The 14,633-nt window shown below is 41.8% G+C and overlaps 1 protein-coding gene across 1 annotated transcript in view; it reads left to right on the plus strand.

The window, feature by feature from the left end:
• The first annotated feature begins 1,081 nt into the window (after window positions 1–1,081).
• LOC109901752 (DNA repair protein XRCC1-like) overlaps window positions 1,082–14,633 on the plus strand; it is a 30,094-nt gene continuing 16,542 nt past the window's right edge. Inside the window, exons 1-6 of the mRNA XM_031786629.1 lie at window positions 1,082–1,480; window positions 1,870–1,962; window positions 3,422–3,529; window positions 3,717–3,875; window positions 10,004–10,081; window positions 14,473–14,596. Coding sequence (XP_031642489.1) covers window positions 1,430–1,480; window positions 1,870–1,962; window positions 3,422–3,529; window positions 3,717–3,875; window positions 10,004–10,081; window positions 14,473–14,596 — 613 coding nt within the window. The 5' untranslated portion in view covers window positions 1,082–1,429. The remainder of the gene's footprint in view (window positions 1,481–1,869; window positions 1,963–3,421; window positions 3,530–3,716; window positions 3,876–10,003; window positions 10,082–14,472; window positions 14,597–14,633) is intronic.

Genomic DNA, 14,633 nt, shown 5'->3' on the forward strand with positions numbered 1-14,633 from the left:
ACCTCCCATCCTGACCTTGTACTCAAGAGGATTGATGGTTACTAAACCAAAAGCCATTCTTCACTACAGTAAAAAGCTATTTCATATTCTTCCATATGTATGTTCTCGTTCTATATTCATGTGACAAAATAAAGCTTTTTTCTGTGCTTTTAATGTTGTTAAGAATTTTTTATATTATGTTTTACCACCAACATGAAATACAATCCAATAAGTGGCAGAGTATACCCACATACTGGTTGCAATATACACTATCATACATAACACCGTAAGAGCTTTGCTACTACAACCAATTCAATCTTCTGGGATTTCCTTTCCATCTGTGCGGTACAATTAATGACCATAGCAATAAATGCAAAGAAGCCAACCTTACTAAAGCACAAACTGTTCTGGTCACTCTGTACTGGCCTACTACTCACAGTGATCCTCTCAGTCTCCCTCCCCCTTTCCCCACCATCCTCTACTTTCTTCATTGCCTCAGAACCTCTTCTCAACCCCCCCTGTAGTTCTTCTGCCTAAAATCTCTGACCCCCAAAAACTTATTTGCTGGTTGTTTCAGAACCCACTACGGTGTTTCGGGTGCCAGGTTGATGGTCATGTTGTAACAGTATGTAGGAGGGAGATTCTGTTGTATGAAAAGTGTGCAGAAAGGCATGGGACAAAGGAGTGTGTAGTTTCGGTGGGAAAAGTGGAGTGTTTCAAATGTGGGGGTGGCCATGTTGATAGGGATCAGAAATGTCCTAGACAGGTTGACGTTTCGAGGGTGCAATTAGTGCAGAAAGTGTCATATGTGTTCCAGGTACCCATGCCGACAGCCTAGTGTAGGATATGTTGGGGCCAAAGTAGTGGGAAGGGGTGGTGGAGTTTGTGGGGATAGTGGTATATATTGTAAATATAGGTTTAGATGGTGGTGCAATTTCCTTTTCTCCCCATTTCCCTTTTTTGTGAATAATGTGCAATGCTCTTTTCGAACTGTTAAAAGGCAGAAATAAGCAACAAAGCGTCTAGTTGGCCGTAAAACTACACGAAGAAGAATAAGAAGACGCGTCAACTGTTTTGATTGGCTAAATAAAATATCAACCGGAAACACATCAGAGGTTATGAATTGAGAGGGATTTTGGTGTGAAATTCAGGGCGCACGGTTCAACCTCCAAATACGTTTCGGCTGTTTTTGTCCGCCTTTACATTATAATAAAATTCACAGGGAAGTCAAATACAATGCATGAAACACAGAAATGTCAGACAGGGTACTTCTATTGAGCATTTAGAGGCGTTTTGCTTTCTATAAACTAGCTATGAACGTGTTCCATTGTTTGCTACCCAGGCAATTGCTAACTAGCAGGCAAGCGTAGAGGTTTGGTTTTTTGATAAGCTGAAAAAAACACAAATAAAGCGGCACCACTTTTTTGACAAGTCAAGTGACTAGCGCAAAATGCCGGAGATAAAACTCAAGCATGTAGTGTCTTGCAGCACCGAAGACAATGTAAGTTGTCCAACTACTATCTAGACTCATTAGCTAATACAGTATTCGTTAGCCCGCTTGCTAGCTTCCTAACGTGTTAGCCTGCTAAGTTTGCTTGCTGTCTGATTGAGAGATAATGTCGACTGTCTAGCCCTCTACTGTATATAAGTACAGTCTGACCATGGCTATTTTTTAAGCCCACCAGAACAAAATCATTGTGATAGTACTGAACAGTATTTGCATGCTCCATTCGAAGTAGCTAGCTAGCTACAGTACACTTCCCAGTCAATTATTGTTGTCAAACATGTATCTTCTTGAATGTAAACCGTAACACTCATTTCCAGTGGCGACAACACCAGATGGTAATTGAAGATCATGGGGTCCTAGCTATTCTTGTTGTTTCCTTGCAGACTCACAAGGCTGACAACCTGCTGAGCTCAGACACATACAGAAAATGGAAAGCAGCAAGGCCAGGGGAGAAACAAACCTCAGTGATTATACAGGTAATAGGCTACTTTTCCTCTGCTCTGTGTTTTCATGGGATTGTGTAACAATTCACTGACTCCAATTCACACAGCAAATTTGTGGGTGTTAAATTCTCGATTTTGAGGTCAAAAGTGTTGTGAGTGTTATATCTTAGTGTTGATTCTAGTGGGGTTAACACCAGTGGGATTTACAGGTGTCTTTACTCGACTGAGTTAATTTCTGTTAATTCTCTGAATGAAAAATACTTTGGAGTGGCCGATCATATTTCCCAACATGCTTTTTTGCAGGTAGATTTTTTAAAAATAGTTTGTTTTAATATATCCTGTATATTTCTGCATGCACATTAATTAATTGATCTAAGACAAATAATGTGCACTTTCCTAAAATATTCCAATCTGTAAGTGGTTGGACTTATTGCACCCGTACTGAGATAGTTGTTCCAGTTTAGGTGTTTTAGGTAGTCTTGTTTGATGAGTTCTTCACCATAGCAGTTATTCTGAATGCAGATTGTAGATAATCAATTGTTGAATATCTTCCCTACTAGGGGTGTAAGTAAACGTTAACATTTTTAAAAGAAATTGTGATTTTCAACCTTAAGAGAAAAAAACCTAACTATCACTAACAGGTCCCGATCGCCATCATCATAAAGGGAAAATAAAAGTTGAGTAAATACCTAACGCAACAAAAATCAAATCAAATATTAATAGTCGCATGCGCCGAATACAACAAGTGTAGACCTTACAGTGAAATGCTTACTTCTGAGCCCCTAACCAATGCTATAACGTTAGTAGGAGGGAAAAATCAGAGCAGCAGCTCAAATGTGAGTGACAAGGGGAGGGGGGGGATAGCGACCATGTCGACTTGTGCTGGTAGACTACGTATTGCTAGTTATTTATCATCTCATCTGATTACATCAGGGCTCTTCAACCCCAGTTGGAGAGCTACCCTCCTATAGGTTTTCGGTCCAACCCCAGTTGTATCTAACCTGATTTGGTTTATCAACCAGATAATTATTATAATCAGGTGCTCTAGATTATAGTTAGAGCGAAAACCTACAGGACAGTAGCTCTCCAGGAACAGTTTTGGAGATCCCTGGATTACATAGTACCTGTATTGACTGCATCAAACCAAGGGAAGCTAGTTAAGCCAGCTAGCTAATGTTAGCTAGGCTAATTGAAACTATTTAACTCTCCCCTTCTCTATCTTACAGTAACAATTCAGATTATTATGTAGAAGCCTACCTGTTGGCTCTTGGTGTTGTAGCCTGTCCTTCTCATTTAATTTCTTATTCTAAAATCATGTTTTCACTTTGTCATTATGAGTTATTGTGTGTAGTTGGATGTGAAATACATCTATGTAATCCATTTTGAATACTTTTCTGAAGGCACTGTATGTATTGTAACACTGCATTGCCCTGTTTTTTTTTCTTCCCTAGTTTGTACTAAATAACCCATGTTCTTTCCCCCATTGTTTCAGTTTGAGAAAGAAGAGCAGGTGTACAGCATAGACATAGGAAATGAAGGGTCTGCTTTTATCGAGGTGCTGGTGGGACACTCAACCTCTGTCAAAGACCAGGACTATGAGGTATGTCACCCCCTTACTGTGTATTGTAGCACCTGTATACCTCGCTGATATCTACCACACTGAATGCACTGAGTGAAGGTACTAGTCTCTGCCTCTTTATTATGGACAATGCATAGTTGTGGCTTTACTACCATCAGGTATAGTGTGCTGCTTAATTCCTAAGAGAACTTCTCACTGTCTCTCCCAGGTTTTGCTGGTCACGTCCTCCTTCATGTCCCCCATGGAGAGCCGTAACGGCACCAACATCAACCGCGTGCGCTTCTTTGGCCCTAACCAGCTGGTGAAGGCTCACGCCCAGGAGAAATGGGACCGCGTGAAGATTGTGTGTAGCCAGCCGTACAACAAGGTGAGCTGCACAGCACTAAAAGCGAACATTAGTGGACAGAGAGCATTGTGTGTCTATGTGATGCCACCTAAATCAATGTAAACCAGGGTCGTATTCATTAGGCAGGAAACAGACTGAAACAGGGTGGGACTAACAACACTTGTCCAATAAGAAACGTCCATTTTTGTTTTCCTTTGACATGTCTTACATTCAGTGTCTCAGCTAGGATTTTGACGTCATTGAATTTGAGGTTAAGGTAATTGGCCAGGCCAAGGTCACTGGCATAAGGGGGGTCTGCTTCTTAATAAAACCTATTTGAAAAAAGCCATTACACTTCATTATTATCATGGCGTTTCATTGGGGCGGCAGGGTAGCCTAGTGGTTAGAGCGTTGGACTAGTAACCGGAAGGTTGCAAGTTCAAATCCCCGAGCTGACAAGGTACAAATCTGTCGTTCTGCCCCTGAACAGGCAGTTAACCCACTGTTCGTAGGCCGTCATTGAAAATAAGAATTTGTTCTTAACTGACTTGCCTAGTTAAATCAAGGTAAAAAAAAAAAAACGATATTCATGGTTATTACTTATTAACGGAGTCAAAATAAAGATGTGTCCTTTTCTGTTGGTTTTTCTTGCTGTTGGTTTTTCTTGCATATAATAAAATTCTATACAGATCCTATTTCGACACAAAATCATTGAAATTAAGTCTGGTGGGTTTTCTACCACTTTCCCCCAAAATAGTCGCATAACGTCACAATCCGTGCTGCTGTCATTCAATGGCATTGGCATATGTTCTTCAAAGAGAGGACGCTGTAATGAGAGAAATAATGTAGCCTAAGCTACTGAAAATAGGCCTTGACAAGATTACATCATGACAGGAGTGTTTGATTTTATTAAAGTGATGGAGTCCAGACAGGCTGCTTTAGGACATTTTCTGAGTGGTCATATAGCCCTATAGAACCCCCCCAGGGGTGGTGTCCATAATACCCATAAAAACTTGGGGTCAAACTGGGAAGTTGTTCCAATCGTTTTTCCACCATTCATTTTCCCCAGAGGGTTTTTTATAAACACTTAAAATAGGGGCTGTGTTTCGTGTAGGCTTACCCTGGCGTGACATTTTGATAACCATGTAAATCTCTCTGACTTTTTCCAATATATTCCGCTCTATTTACTCTCTAATTTCAAAATTGACGTTATGTTATACTACCAATCCCTGCAAGCTCCTACATGTCATCTCTAGCTGACACATTTGCTAACAGTTATTGTGTTAATTTGAAACTTGCACAAGACAGTTCACAGAATTGACATTCTTTTGAGAAATGTAGCCAATTGATTCATTGCTACATTTAGCTAACATTATATAGTTAATCCTGAGATTCTTACCTTTGCCTCAATTCGTCAGTCTCGTTGATATCATCATGGCATTTGTAGTTCTTTATGACAGCCACATTAGCAGCTAATTAGCGTTTCATTTTTAGTGGGGGAAGTACTGTCAAAAATATTGATAAGTCACCTAGTCCTAGAGAGATTTACACGGTTTTCAAAACTAGAGGTCGACCAATTCATCGGAATGGCCAATTTCAAGTTTTCATAACAATCGGAAATCTGTATTTTTGGGCGGCGATTTCGGATATATTTAAATGTTTTATTTATTATTTATTTTTATACCTTTTTATTTAACTAGGCAAGTCAGTTAAGAACACATTGTTATTTTCAATGACTGCCTAGGAACTGTGGGTTAACTGCCTTGTTCAGGGGCAGAACGACAGATTTTCACCTTGTCAGCTCAACTTATCTTATAAAAAACAATCAATCATAATCACTAGTTATAACTACTAATCCAGTTTAGCAGGCAATATTAACCAGGTGAAATTGTGTAATTTCTCTTGCGTTCATTGCACGCAGAGTCAGGGTATATGCAACAGTTTGGGCTGCCTGGCTCATTGCGAACTAATTTGCCATGACATACATTGAAGGTTGTGCAATGTAACAAGAATATTTAGACTTAGGGATGCCACCCGTTAGATAAAATACAGAACGGTTCCGTATTTCACTGAAATAATAAACGTTTTGTTTTCAAAATGATAGTTTCCGGATTCGATCATATTAATGACCAAAGGCTCGTATTTCTGTGTGTTATTATGTTATAATTAAGTTTGATTTGATAGAGCAGTCTGACTGAGAGCAGCAGGCCCGTAATCATTCATTCAAACAGCACTTTCGTGCGTTTGGCCAGCAGCTCTTCGCAAGCACAGCGCTGTTTATGACTTCAAGCCTATCAGCCTAATGGCTGGTGTAACCAATGTGAAATGGCTAGCTAGTTAGCTAAGTGTGCGCTAATACTGTTTCAAACGTCACTCGCTTTTAGATTTGGAGTAGTTATTCCCCTTGTGCTGCAAGGGCCGCGGCTTTTGTGGAGCGATGGGTAACGATGCTTCGAGTGTGGCTGTTGTCGATGTGTTCCTGGTTCGAGCCCAGGTAGGGGCGAGGAGGGGGACGGAAGCTATACTGTTACACTGGCAATACTATAAGAACATCCAATAGTCAAAGGTATATGAAATACAAATGGTATAGAGAGAAATAGTCCTATAAATACTACATTAACTACAACCTAAAACCTCTTACCTTGGAATATTGAAGTCTCATGTTTAAAGGAACCACCAATATGTTCTCATGTTCTGAGCAAGGAACTTAAACGTTAGCTTTTATACATGGCACATATTACTTTCTTCTCCAACACTTTATATTTGCATTATTTAAACCAAATTGAACATGTTTCATTATTTATTTGAGGCTAAATTGATTTTATTGGTGTTTTATATTAAGTTAAAATAAGTGTTAATTCAATATTGTTGTAATTGTCATTATTTACAAATACCATTTTATTTTATTTTAAATCGGCCGATTAATTGGTATCGGCTTTTTTGGTCCCCAAATAATCAGTATCGGTATCGGCATGAAAAATCATAATCGGTCGACCTCTAATCAAAACGTCAAGCCAGGTAAGTCTACACAAAACACTTATTTTGGGGTGGCAGGGTAGCCTACTGGTTAGAGAGTTGGACTAGTAACCGAAAGGTTGCAAGATCAAATCCCGAGCTGACAAGGTAAAAACCTGTCGTTCTGCCCCTGAACAGGCTGTTCCTAGGCCGTCATTGAAAATAAGAATTTGTTCTTAACTGACTTGCCTAGTTAAATAAAGGTAAAATAAAATACATTATTTGAAGTGTTTCTAAAATGAATGTTGGAAAAACGATTGGAACCATTACCCTGTTTGACCGCTAGGTTTTAAGGGTATTATGACTCATTCTGTGGTACTCAATTAAGAGCATCCTGCTAACCTCTCCCCCATAAAAGCACCTGTCACTCAAAGCCACAAGACAATATTTCTCCTTTACTTAAAACGTATAAAAATAACCTTGGCCTTAAAACGTATAAAAATAACCTTGGCCTTTCTTAGGCTTTCCGAGGCTATAATATTTTTTAATTTACTTTTATTTAACTAGGCAAGCCAGTTAAGAACAAGTTCTTATTTTCAATGACTGCCTAGGAACAGTGGGTTAACTGCCTTGTTCAGGGGCAGAACGACAGGTTTTTACCTTGTCAGCTCGGGATTTGATCTTGCAACCTTTCGGTTACTAGTCCAACGCTCTAAACATTAGGCTACCTGTCTAGTGAATGAAGGGAAGTATGAAGGGGACAGCTATCCTATAATATGAAGATTAAATTGACAATCCTTAAAATAGAAACAAATACGCACAACAGCCTATTTATCAACAATGCTGATTATCGAGGGGGAGAGTGTTGGAAAGATTTCTCAAATATTGCGAGGAACTATTATAATTTTAATGGATGTAAAGAAAAAAAATACTTTAACTTCCTACTGTGGGAGGTGAAGAAAAAATTACTGAGAAGCCCAGCTGGGCACTTTCCTACATTTGACATTTACAAGAAGCAGGACATGTACACAATATATGCAAAAGTATGTGAACACCCCCTTAGAGGATTCGGCAATTTCAGCCACACCCGTTGTTGACAGATGTATGAAATCGAGCACATAGGCATGCAATCTCCATAGACAAACATTGGCAGAAGAATGGCCTTACTGAAAAGATCTGTGACTTTCAACTGTGCACCGCCATAGAATGCCACCTTTCCAACAAATCTGTTCGTAAAATGTCTGCCCTGCTAGAGCTTCCCTGGGCAACTGTAAGTGCTGTTATTGTGAAGTGAAAACGTCTAGGAGCAACAATGGCTCAGCCACGAAGTGGTAGGCCAACACAAGCTCTCAGAACAGGACCACGAGTGCTGATACACTCACTAGCGAGTTAAAAACTGCCTCTGGAAGCAATGTCAGCACAATAGCTGTTCGTCAGGAGCGTCATGAAATGGGTTTCCATGGCCAAGCAGCCACACACAATCCTATGATCACCATGCGTAATGCCAAGCGTCGGCTAGAGTGGTGTAAAGCTCGCCACTATTGAACTTTAGAGCAGGGGAAACGCGTTCTCTGGAGTGATGAATCAAGCTTCACCATCTGGCAGTCCGACGGACAAATCTGGGTTTGGCGGATGCCAGGTGAACGCTACCTGCCCCAATGCATAGTGCCATCTGTAAAGTTTGGTGGAGGAGGAATAATGGTCTGGGGCTGTTTTTCATGGTTCGTACTAGGCTCTTTTAGTTCCAGTGAACGGAAATACGACATTCTAGACGATTCTGTGCATCCAACTTTGTTGCAACAGTTTGGGTCAGGCCCTTTCCTGTTTCAGCATGGCAATGCCACTGTGCTCAAAGCGAGGTCCATACAGAGATGCTTTGTTGAGATTTATGTGGAATAACTTGACTGGCCTGCACAGAGCCCTGACCTCAACCCCATCGAACATCTTTGGGATGAATTGGAACGCCGACTGCGAGCCAGGCCTAGTCGTCCGACCTCACTAATGCTCTTGTGGCTGAATGGAAGCAAGTCCCCGCACCAATGTTCCAACATCTAATGGAAAGCCTTCCCAGAAGAGTGGAGGTTGTTATAGCAGCAAAGGGGGGACCGGCTACATATTAATGCCCATGATTTTGGAATGAGATGTTAAATGAAAAGGTGTCATGTAGTGTTTTTCTATCAGTGCTCAGGCGTGCTTGCTCCGTCAACATTAACAGGACAGAAACCAGACGCATCATTTCTAAGATGGAGAGTGTATGTGATCGTATGAAATAAACCAAAACGTATTTCTCACAAGTGTAGCAAGTTGTGATCTCCGCAAACGTTTCTATTCCGGGAATGTGAACGGTAAATTACTGTGATTAGTAGATGCATTAACAGAAATGAATGTAACAATGACAGGGTTTGACGTTAAATTGCTTGCTTTAAAAATGGAAGGCTAGTACCTGGGTATTCATAAAAGTGCATTTCGGACGACACTGTGTGTATATATTATCCAGGTTACTATTCTACTTTGGTGGGGTAGGGGGGCAGCAATTTTTTTAGTCTAGCCTAAGGCAGCATATCGGCCAGGGACGGGCCTGATCAGCATTGATTAGTCTATAAATTAAGGAAAGCTTACATATGAAGTTATACTATGTCAGGTTGGAGAGGATTGGCGCATTGTCCATTGGACACATGAGTGTATTATAGGCCTCGGAGCCAGAACAACCTTGTCGACCGCTGTTGAATAATTAATGAATAGTCAGACACATCCAACTTTCTTTTTTATAACAATGTATTTATTTACTAGCAAGCAATGAAAATGTGCATTGTATAAAAGAAAGTCAACACATCAAAGCTTTTTTACTGAAGTGTCATAGCCTATAGCGCTCTACACCCCCGCTATTCTAGGGATTAGCTGCTCAAACATCAAAGGACAGTTGGAAAGAGGAGATGTAGAACATTTTGTAGACACCGTTAGCAAAATATTTGCTTAGAATCATTAGTGAACACTCCCGCTATTAGGTAAAGTTTATCTGCATGAAAATGAAGTTAATAAAACATTTTATAAATCCTAAAAATGAATGTCGATGACAGTCTTCATCCATAACTGTCAGCTACACAGTTATTCAGTGACTGTCACAGCCCTAATCTCAGCACAGTTCCTATTGTATACATTATGAAAATGATTCAGGTTGGAGCGACATGACGACAAATGGCATTTTCCACCCTCAGAACATAGCATACGGAGTGGCCTTCGTGAAGTTCCATTCACCACCAGACAAAAGTGATCCACCAACCACAACAACACCGGTAAGAGAAGCTCAGCCGCAATCTTTAACCTTCTTCTACATAGCCAATGTCGTGGTAATTTCCTGTATTACTAAACATTGAGAGAGCAAACCACACACAAGTCACAGTATATTATAAAGTCCATATTTAATTATATATGAGCTTCACCATAGCCCTGTGACTCTTAGATCAATTCAGTGTCTATAAATGAATTCTCTGAGAGTGCTTACAAAACAGTTCTTAGTATCATTTATAGCCAAGACACACCCATCTCAACTCACATGACGAAACACAGATCTCAGGAACAGTTCACAAAGAACATTTTACTTGAAAGAGGAGTATCCCATAGCCAGATAGCATTAGCTATAAATTATCGTTCAGTTTGGTATCCTAAACGAAGTTCTGATCTCGTTCTTGGTACCACTTAGGACCAAAACATTACCTCATCCAATGGCATATATCAATTGTCAATTCTAGATACTCCCATCTCAAATACACTTCCTCCTGGAGAAGATAAGAAAAGACAGTGAGCCTCTTAGGTCTTATACTACGCTGCTCCAAAAAATAAAGGGAACACTAAAATAACACATCCTAGATCTGAATGAATGAAATATTCTTATTAAATACTTTTTTCTTTACATAGTTGAATGTGCTGACAACAAAATCACACAAAAATTACCAATGGAAATCAAATTTATCAACCCATGGAGGTCTGGATTTGGAGTCACACTCAAAATTAAAGTGGAAAACCACACTACAGGCTGATCCAACATTGATGTAATGTCCTTAAAACAAGTCAAAATGAGGCTCAGTAGTTTGTGTGGCCTCGACGTGCCTGTATGACCTCCCTACAACGCCTAGGCATGCTCCTGATGAGGTGGCGGATGGTCTCCTGAGGGATCTCCTCCCAGACCTGGACTAAAGCATCCGCCAACTCCTGGACAGTCTGTGGTGCAACGTGGCGTTGGTGGATGGAGCGAGACATCATGTCTCAGATGTGCTCAATTGGATTCAGGTCTGGGGAACGGGCGGGCCAGTCCATAGCATCAATGCCTTCCACTCCAGCCACATGAGGTCTAGCATTGTCTTGCATTAGGAGGAACCCAGGGCCAACCGCACCAGCATATGGTCTCACAAGGGGTCTGAGGATCTCATCTCGGTACCTAATGGCAGTCAGGCTACCGCTGGCGAGCACAAGGAGGGCTGTGCGGCCCCACAAAGAAATGCCACCCCACACCAAGACTGACCCACCGCCAAACCGGTCATGCTGGAGGATGTTGCAGGCAGCAGAACGTTCTCCACGGCGTCTCCAGACTGTCACGTCTGTCACGTGCTCAGTGTGAACCTGCTTTCATCTGTGAAGAGCAAAGGGCGCCAGTGACGAATTTGCCAATCTTGGTGTTCTCTGGCAAATGCCAAACGTCCTGCACGGTGTTGGGCTGTAAGCACAGCACCCACCTGTGGACGTCAGGCCCTCATACCACCCTCATGAAGTCTGTTTCTGACCTTTTGAGCACATGTACTGACCTGTCTCCTGGTAGCGCCTCCGGACACTACGCTGACAGACACAGCAAACCTTCTTGCCACAGCTCGCATTGATGTGTCATCCTGGATGAGCTGCACCAGCTGAGCCACTTGTGTGGGTTGTAGACTCCGTCTCATGCTACCACTAGAGTGAAAGCATCAGCAGCATTCAAAAGTGACCAAAACATCAGCCAGGAAGCATAGGAACTGAAAAGTGGTCTTGTGGTCACCACCTGCAGAACCACTCCTTTATTGGGGGTGTCTTGCTAATTGCCTATAGTTTCCACCTGTTGTCTATTCCATTTGCACAACAGCATGTGACATTTATTGTCAATCAGTGTTGCTTCCTAAGTGGACAGTTTGATTTCACAGAAGTGTGATTGACTTGGAGTTACGTTGTGTTGTTTAAGTGTTCCCTTTATTTTTTTGAGCAGTGTAGATCAAGATAAGGGCAACCTCAGAGGGGACATACAATAGTTACAGACACATTCCCATAAGAAGACAAGCCTGACCTCTCCCCTCTCTGGGGCCCAAGTAACTTCACCCACATAAGCATACTTATTTATCAATGTTACCTAAATAATTCGGATTCTGCCACGTCACCCACTCTCCACTGAGACTAAGTCTCAATAGACTCATTCAGTATATAACTAAACTCAGCAAAAAAAGAAACGTCCCTGTTTCAGGACCCTGTCTTTCAAAGATAATTTGTAAAAATCCAAATAATAAAAATCCAAATAATAACCTCATGGATCTTCATTGTAAAGGGTTTAAACACTGTTTCCCATGCTTGTTCAATGAAGCATAAACAATTAATCAACATGCACATGTGGAACGATCGTTAAGACACTAACAGCTTTTTTAATTTTATTTATTTTTGTACCTTTTTATTTTACTAGGCAAGTCAGTTAAGAACAAATTCTTATTTTCAATGACGGCCTAGGAACAATGGGTTAACTGCCTGTTCAGGGGCAGAACGACAGATTTTGTACCTTGTCAGCTCGGGGGTTTGAACTTGCAACCTTCCGGTTACTAGTCCAACGCTCTAACCACTAGGCTACCCTGCCGCCCCAAGCTTACAGACAGTAGGCAATTAAGGCTACAGTTTTGAAAACAAGGCAACAACAACTGCCCGAGTTACACCAGGAACGCACAATCCCTCCATCAGTGCTCAGACTGTCCACAATAGGCAGGTCCTCACCAGACATCACCGGCAACAACGTTGCCTGTGGGCACAAACCCACCGTCGCTGGACCAGACAGGACTGGCAAAAAGTGCTCTTCACTGACGATTCTCGGTTTTGTCTCACCAGGGGTGATGGTCGGATACGCTTTTATCGTCGAAGGAATGAATGTTACACCAAGACCTGTACTCTGGAGCGGGATCGATTTGGAGGTGGAGTGTCCGTCATGGTCTGGGGCAGTGTGTCACAGCATCATCGGACTGAGCTTGTTGTCATTGCAGGCAATCTCAACGCTGTGCGTTACAGGGAAGACATCCTCCTCCCTCATGTGGTACCCTTCCTGCAGGCTCATCCTGACATGACCCTCCAGCATGACAATGCCACCAGCCATACTGCTCGTTCTGTGCGTGATTTCCTGCAAGACAAGAATGTCAGTGTTCTGCCTTGGCCAGTGAAGAGCCCGGATCTCAATCCCATTGAGCACGTCTGGGACCTGTTCACTATGCTTCACTGTAGGGATGGTGCCAGGTTTCCTCCAGATGTGATGCTTGGCATTTAGGCCAAAGAGTTCAAGCTTGGTTTCATCAGACGAGGGAATCTTGTTTCTCATGGTTTTTGAGTCCTTTAGGTGTCTCTTTTTTAAATTGAACTCCAAGCAGGCTGTTGTGCCTTTTACTGAGTGGCTTCCGTCTGGACGCTCTACCATAAAGGCCTGATTGGTGGAGTGCTGAAGAGATGATGGTTGTCCATCTGGAAGGTTCTCCCATCTCCACAGAGGAAATCTGGAGCTCGGTCAGAGTGAACATCAGGTTCTTGGTCATCTCCCTGACCAAGGCCCTTCTCCCCCGAATGATCAGTTTGGCCCTGCAGCCAGCCCAGGAAAAGTCTTGGTGGTTCCAAACTCTTTTTTTTTAAGAATGAAGGAGGCCACTTTTCTTGGGGACCTTTAATGCTGCAGACACAATTCTGACACAATCCTGTCTCGGAGCTCTACGGGCAATTCCTTTGACCTCATGGCTCGGTTTTTGCTCTGACATGCACATACCTATATAGACTAGGTGCATGCCTTACCAAATCATGTCCAATCAATTGAATTTACCGCAGTTGGACTGCAAGTTGTAGAAAAATCTCAAGGATGATCACAATGGAAACAGGATGCACCTGAGCTCAATTTCAAGTCTCATAGCAAAGGGTCTGTATACTTATGTAAATAAGGTATTTCTGTTTTTTATTTTTAATATGTCTGCAAAAAATTCCAAAAATCAGTTTTTCGGTTTGTCATTATGAGGTATTGTGTATAGATTGAGGAATACAATTCAAAAAATCATTTTTAGATTAAGGCTGATTTTAAGGTCTGATTAGAATTCTGATTGCACTGTAAATCCATATGCCACCATCTGTTGCGCAGATCCAGTAATATGCTTCAACCTCTAATTAATGGGCACTGTTTTATTTATTTATTAGATGGTGCTTGTCTTTCCCATTCATTTGGGATTTATGCATAAAGCCGGATCCACTCAGGAGATGGGCTAGGCTGTGGACTCGTCTAGAGAGTAGACTACTTTTTTTCTAAACTTTCTTTGATTTTGAGTGACCTGGAATTTATACCATCAAAAATGATATTTATGTGCACTGTCCTGTGCTTTCCTAACATGACTGACTGATCAGACTCTCTCACAACACTGTCTTTCTTGCCCCCTGACAGAAGTTGACCAAGCTGGGCCAGTTCCGGGTGAAGGATGAGTCCCCCTCTGCTTGCCCCAGTCTACAGCCAGGCAGCCTCTTCTTCAACAGAGAGAGCACCTCCAAAGCCAGCCCAGCGCTCAAGGGTACTACTACTGTACTCAAGCTAAAGGCCTAGTTACA

This window comes from Oncorhynchus kisutch, linkage group LG13 (genome assembly GCF_002021735.2).
Source record: "Oncorhynchus kisutch isolate 150728-3 linkage group LG13, Okis_V2, whole genome shotgun sequence".
Classification (NCBI taxonomy): domain Eukaryota; kingdom Metazoa; phylum Chordata; class Actinopteri; order Salmoniformes; family Salmonidae; genus Oncorhynchus; species Oncorhynchus kisutch.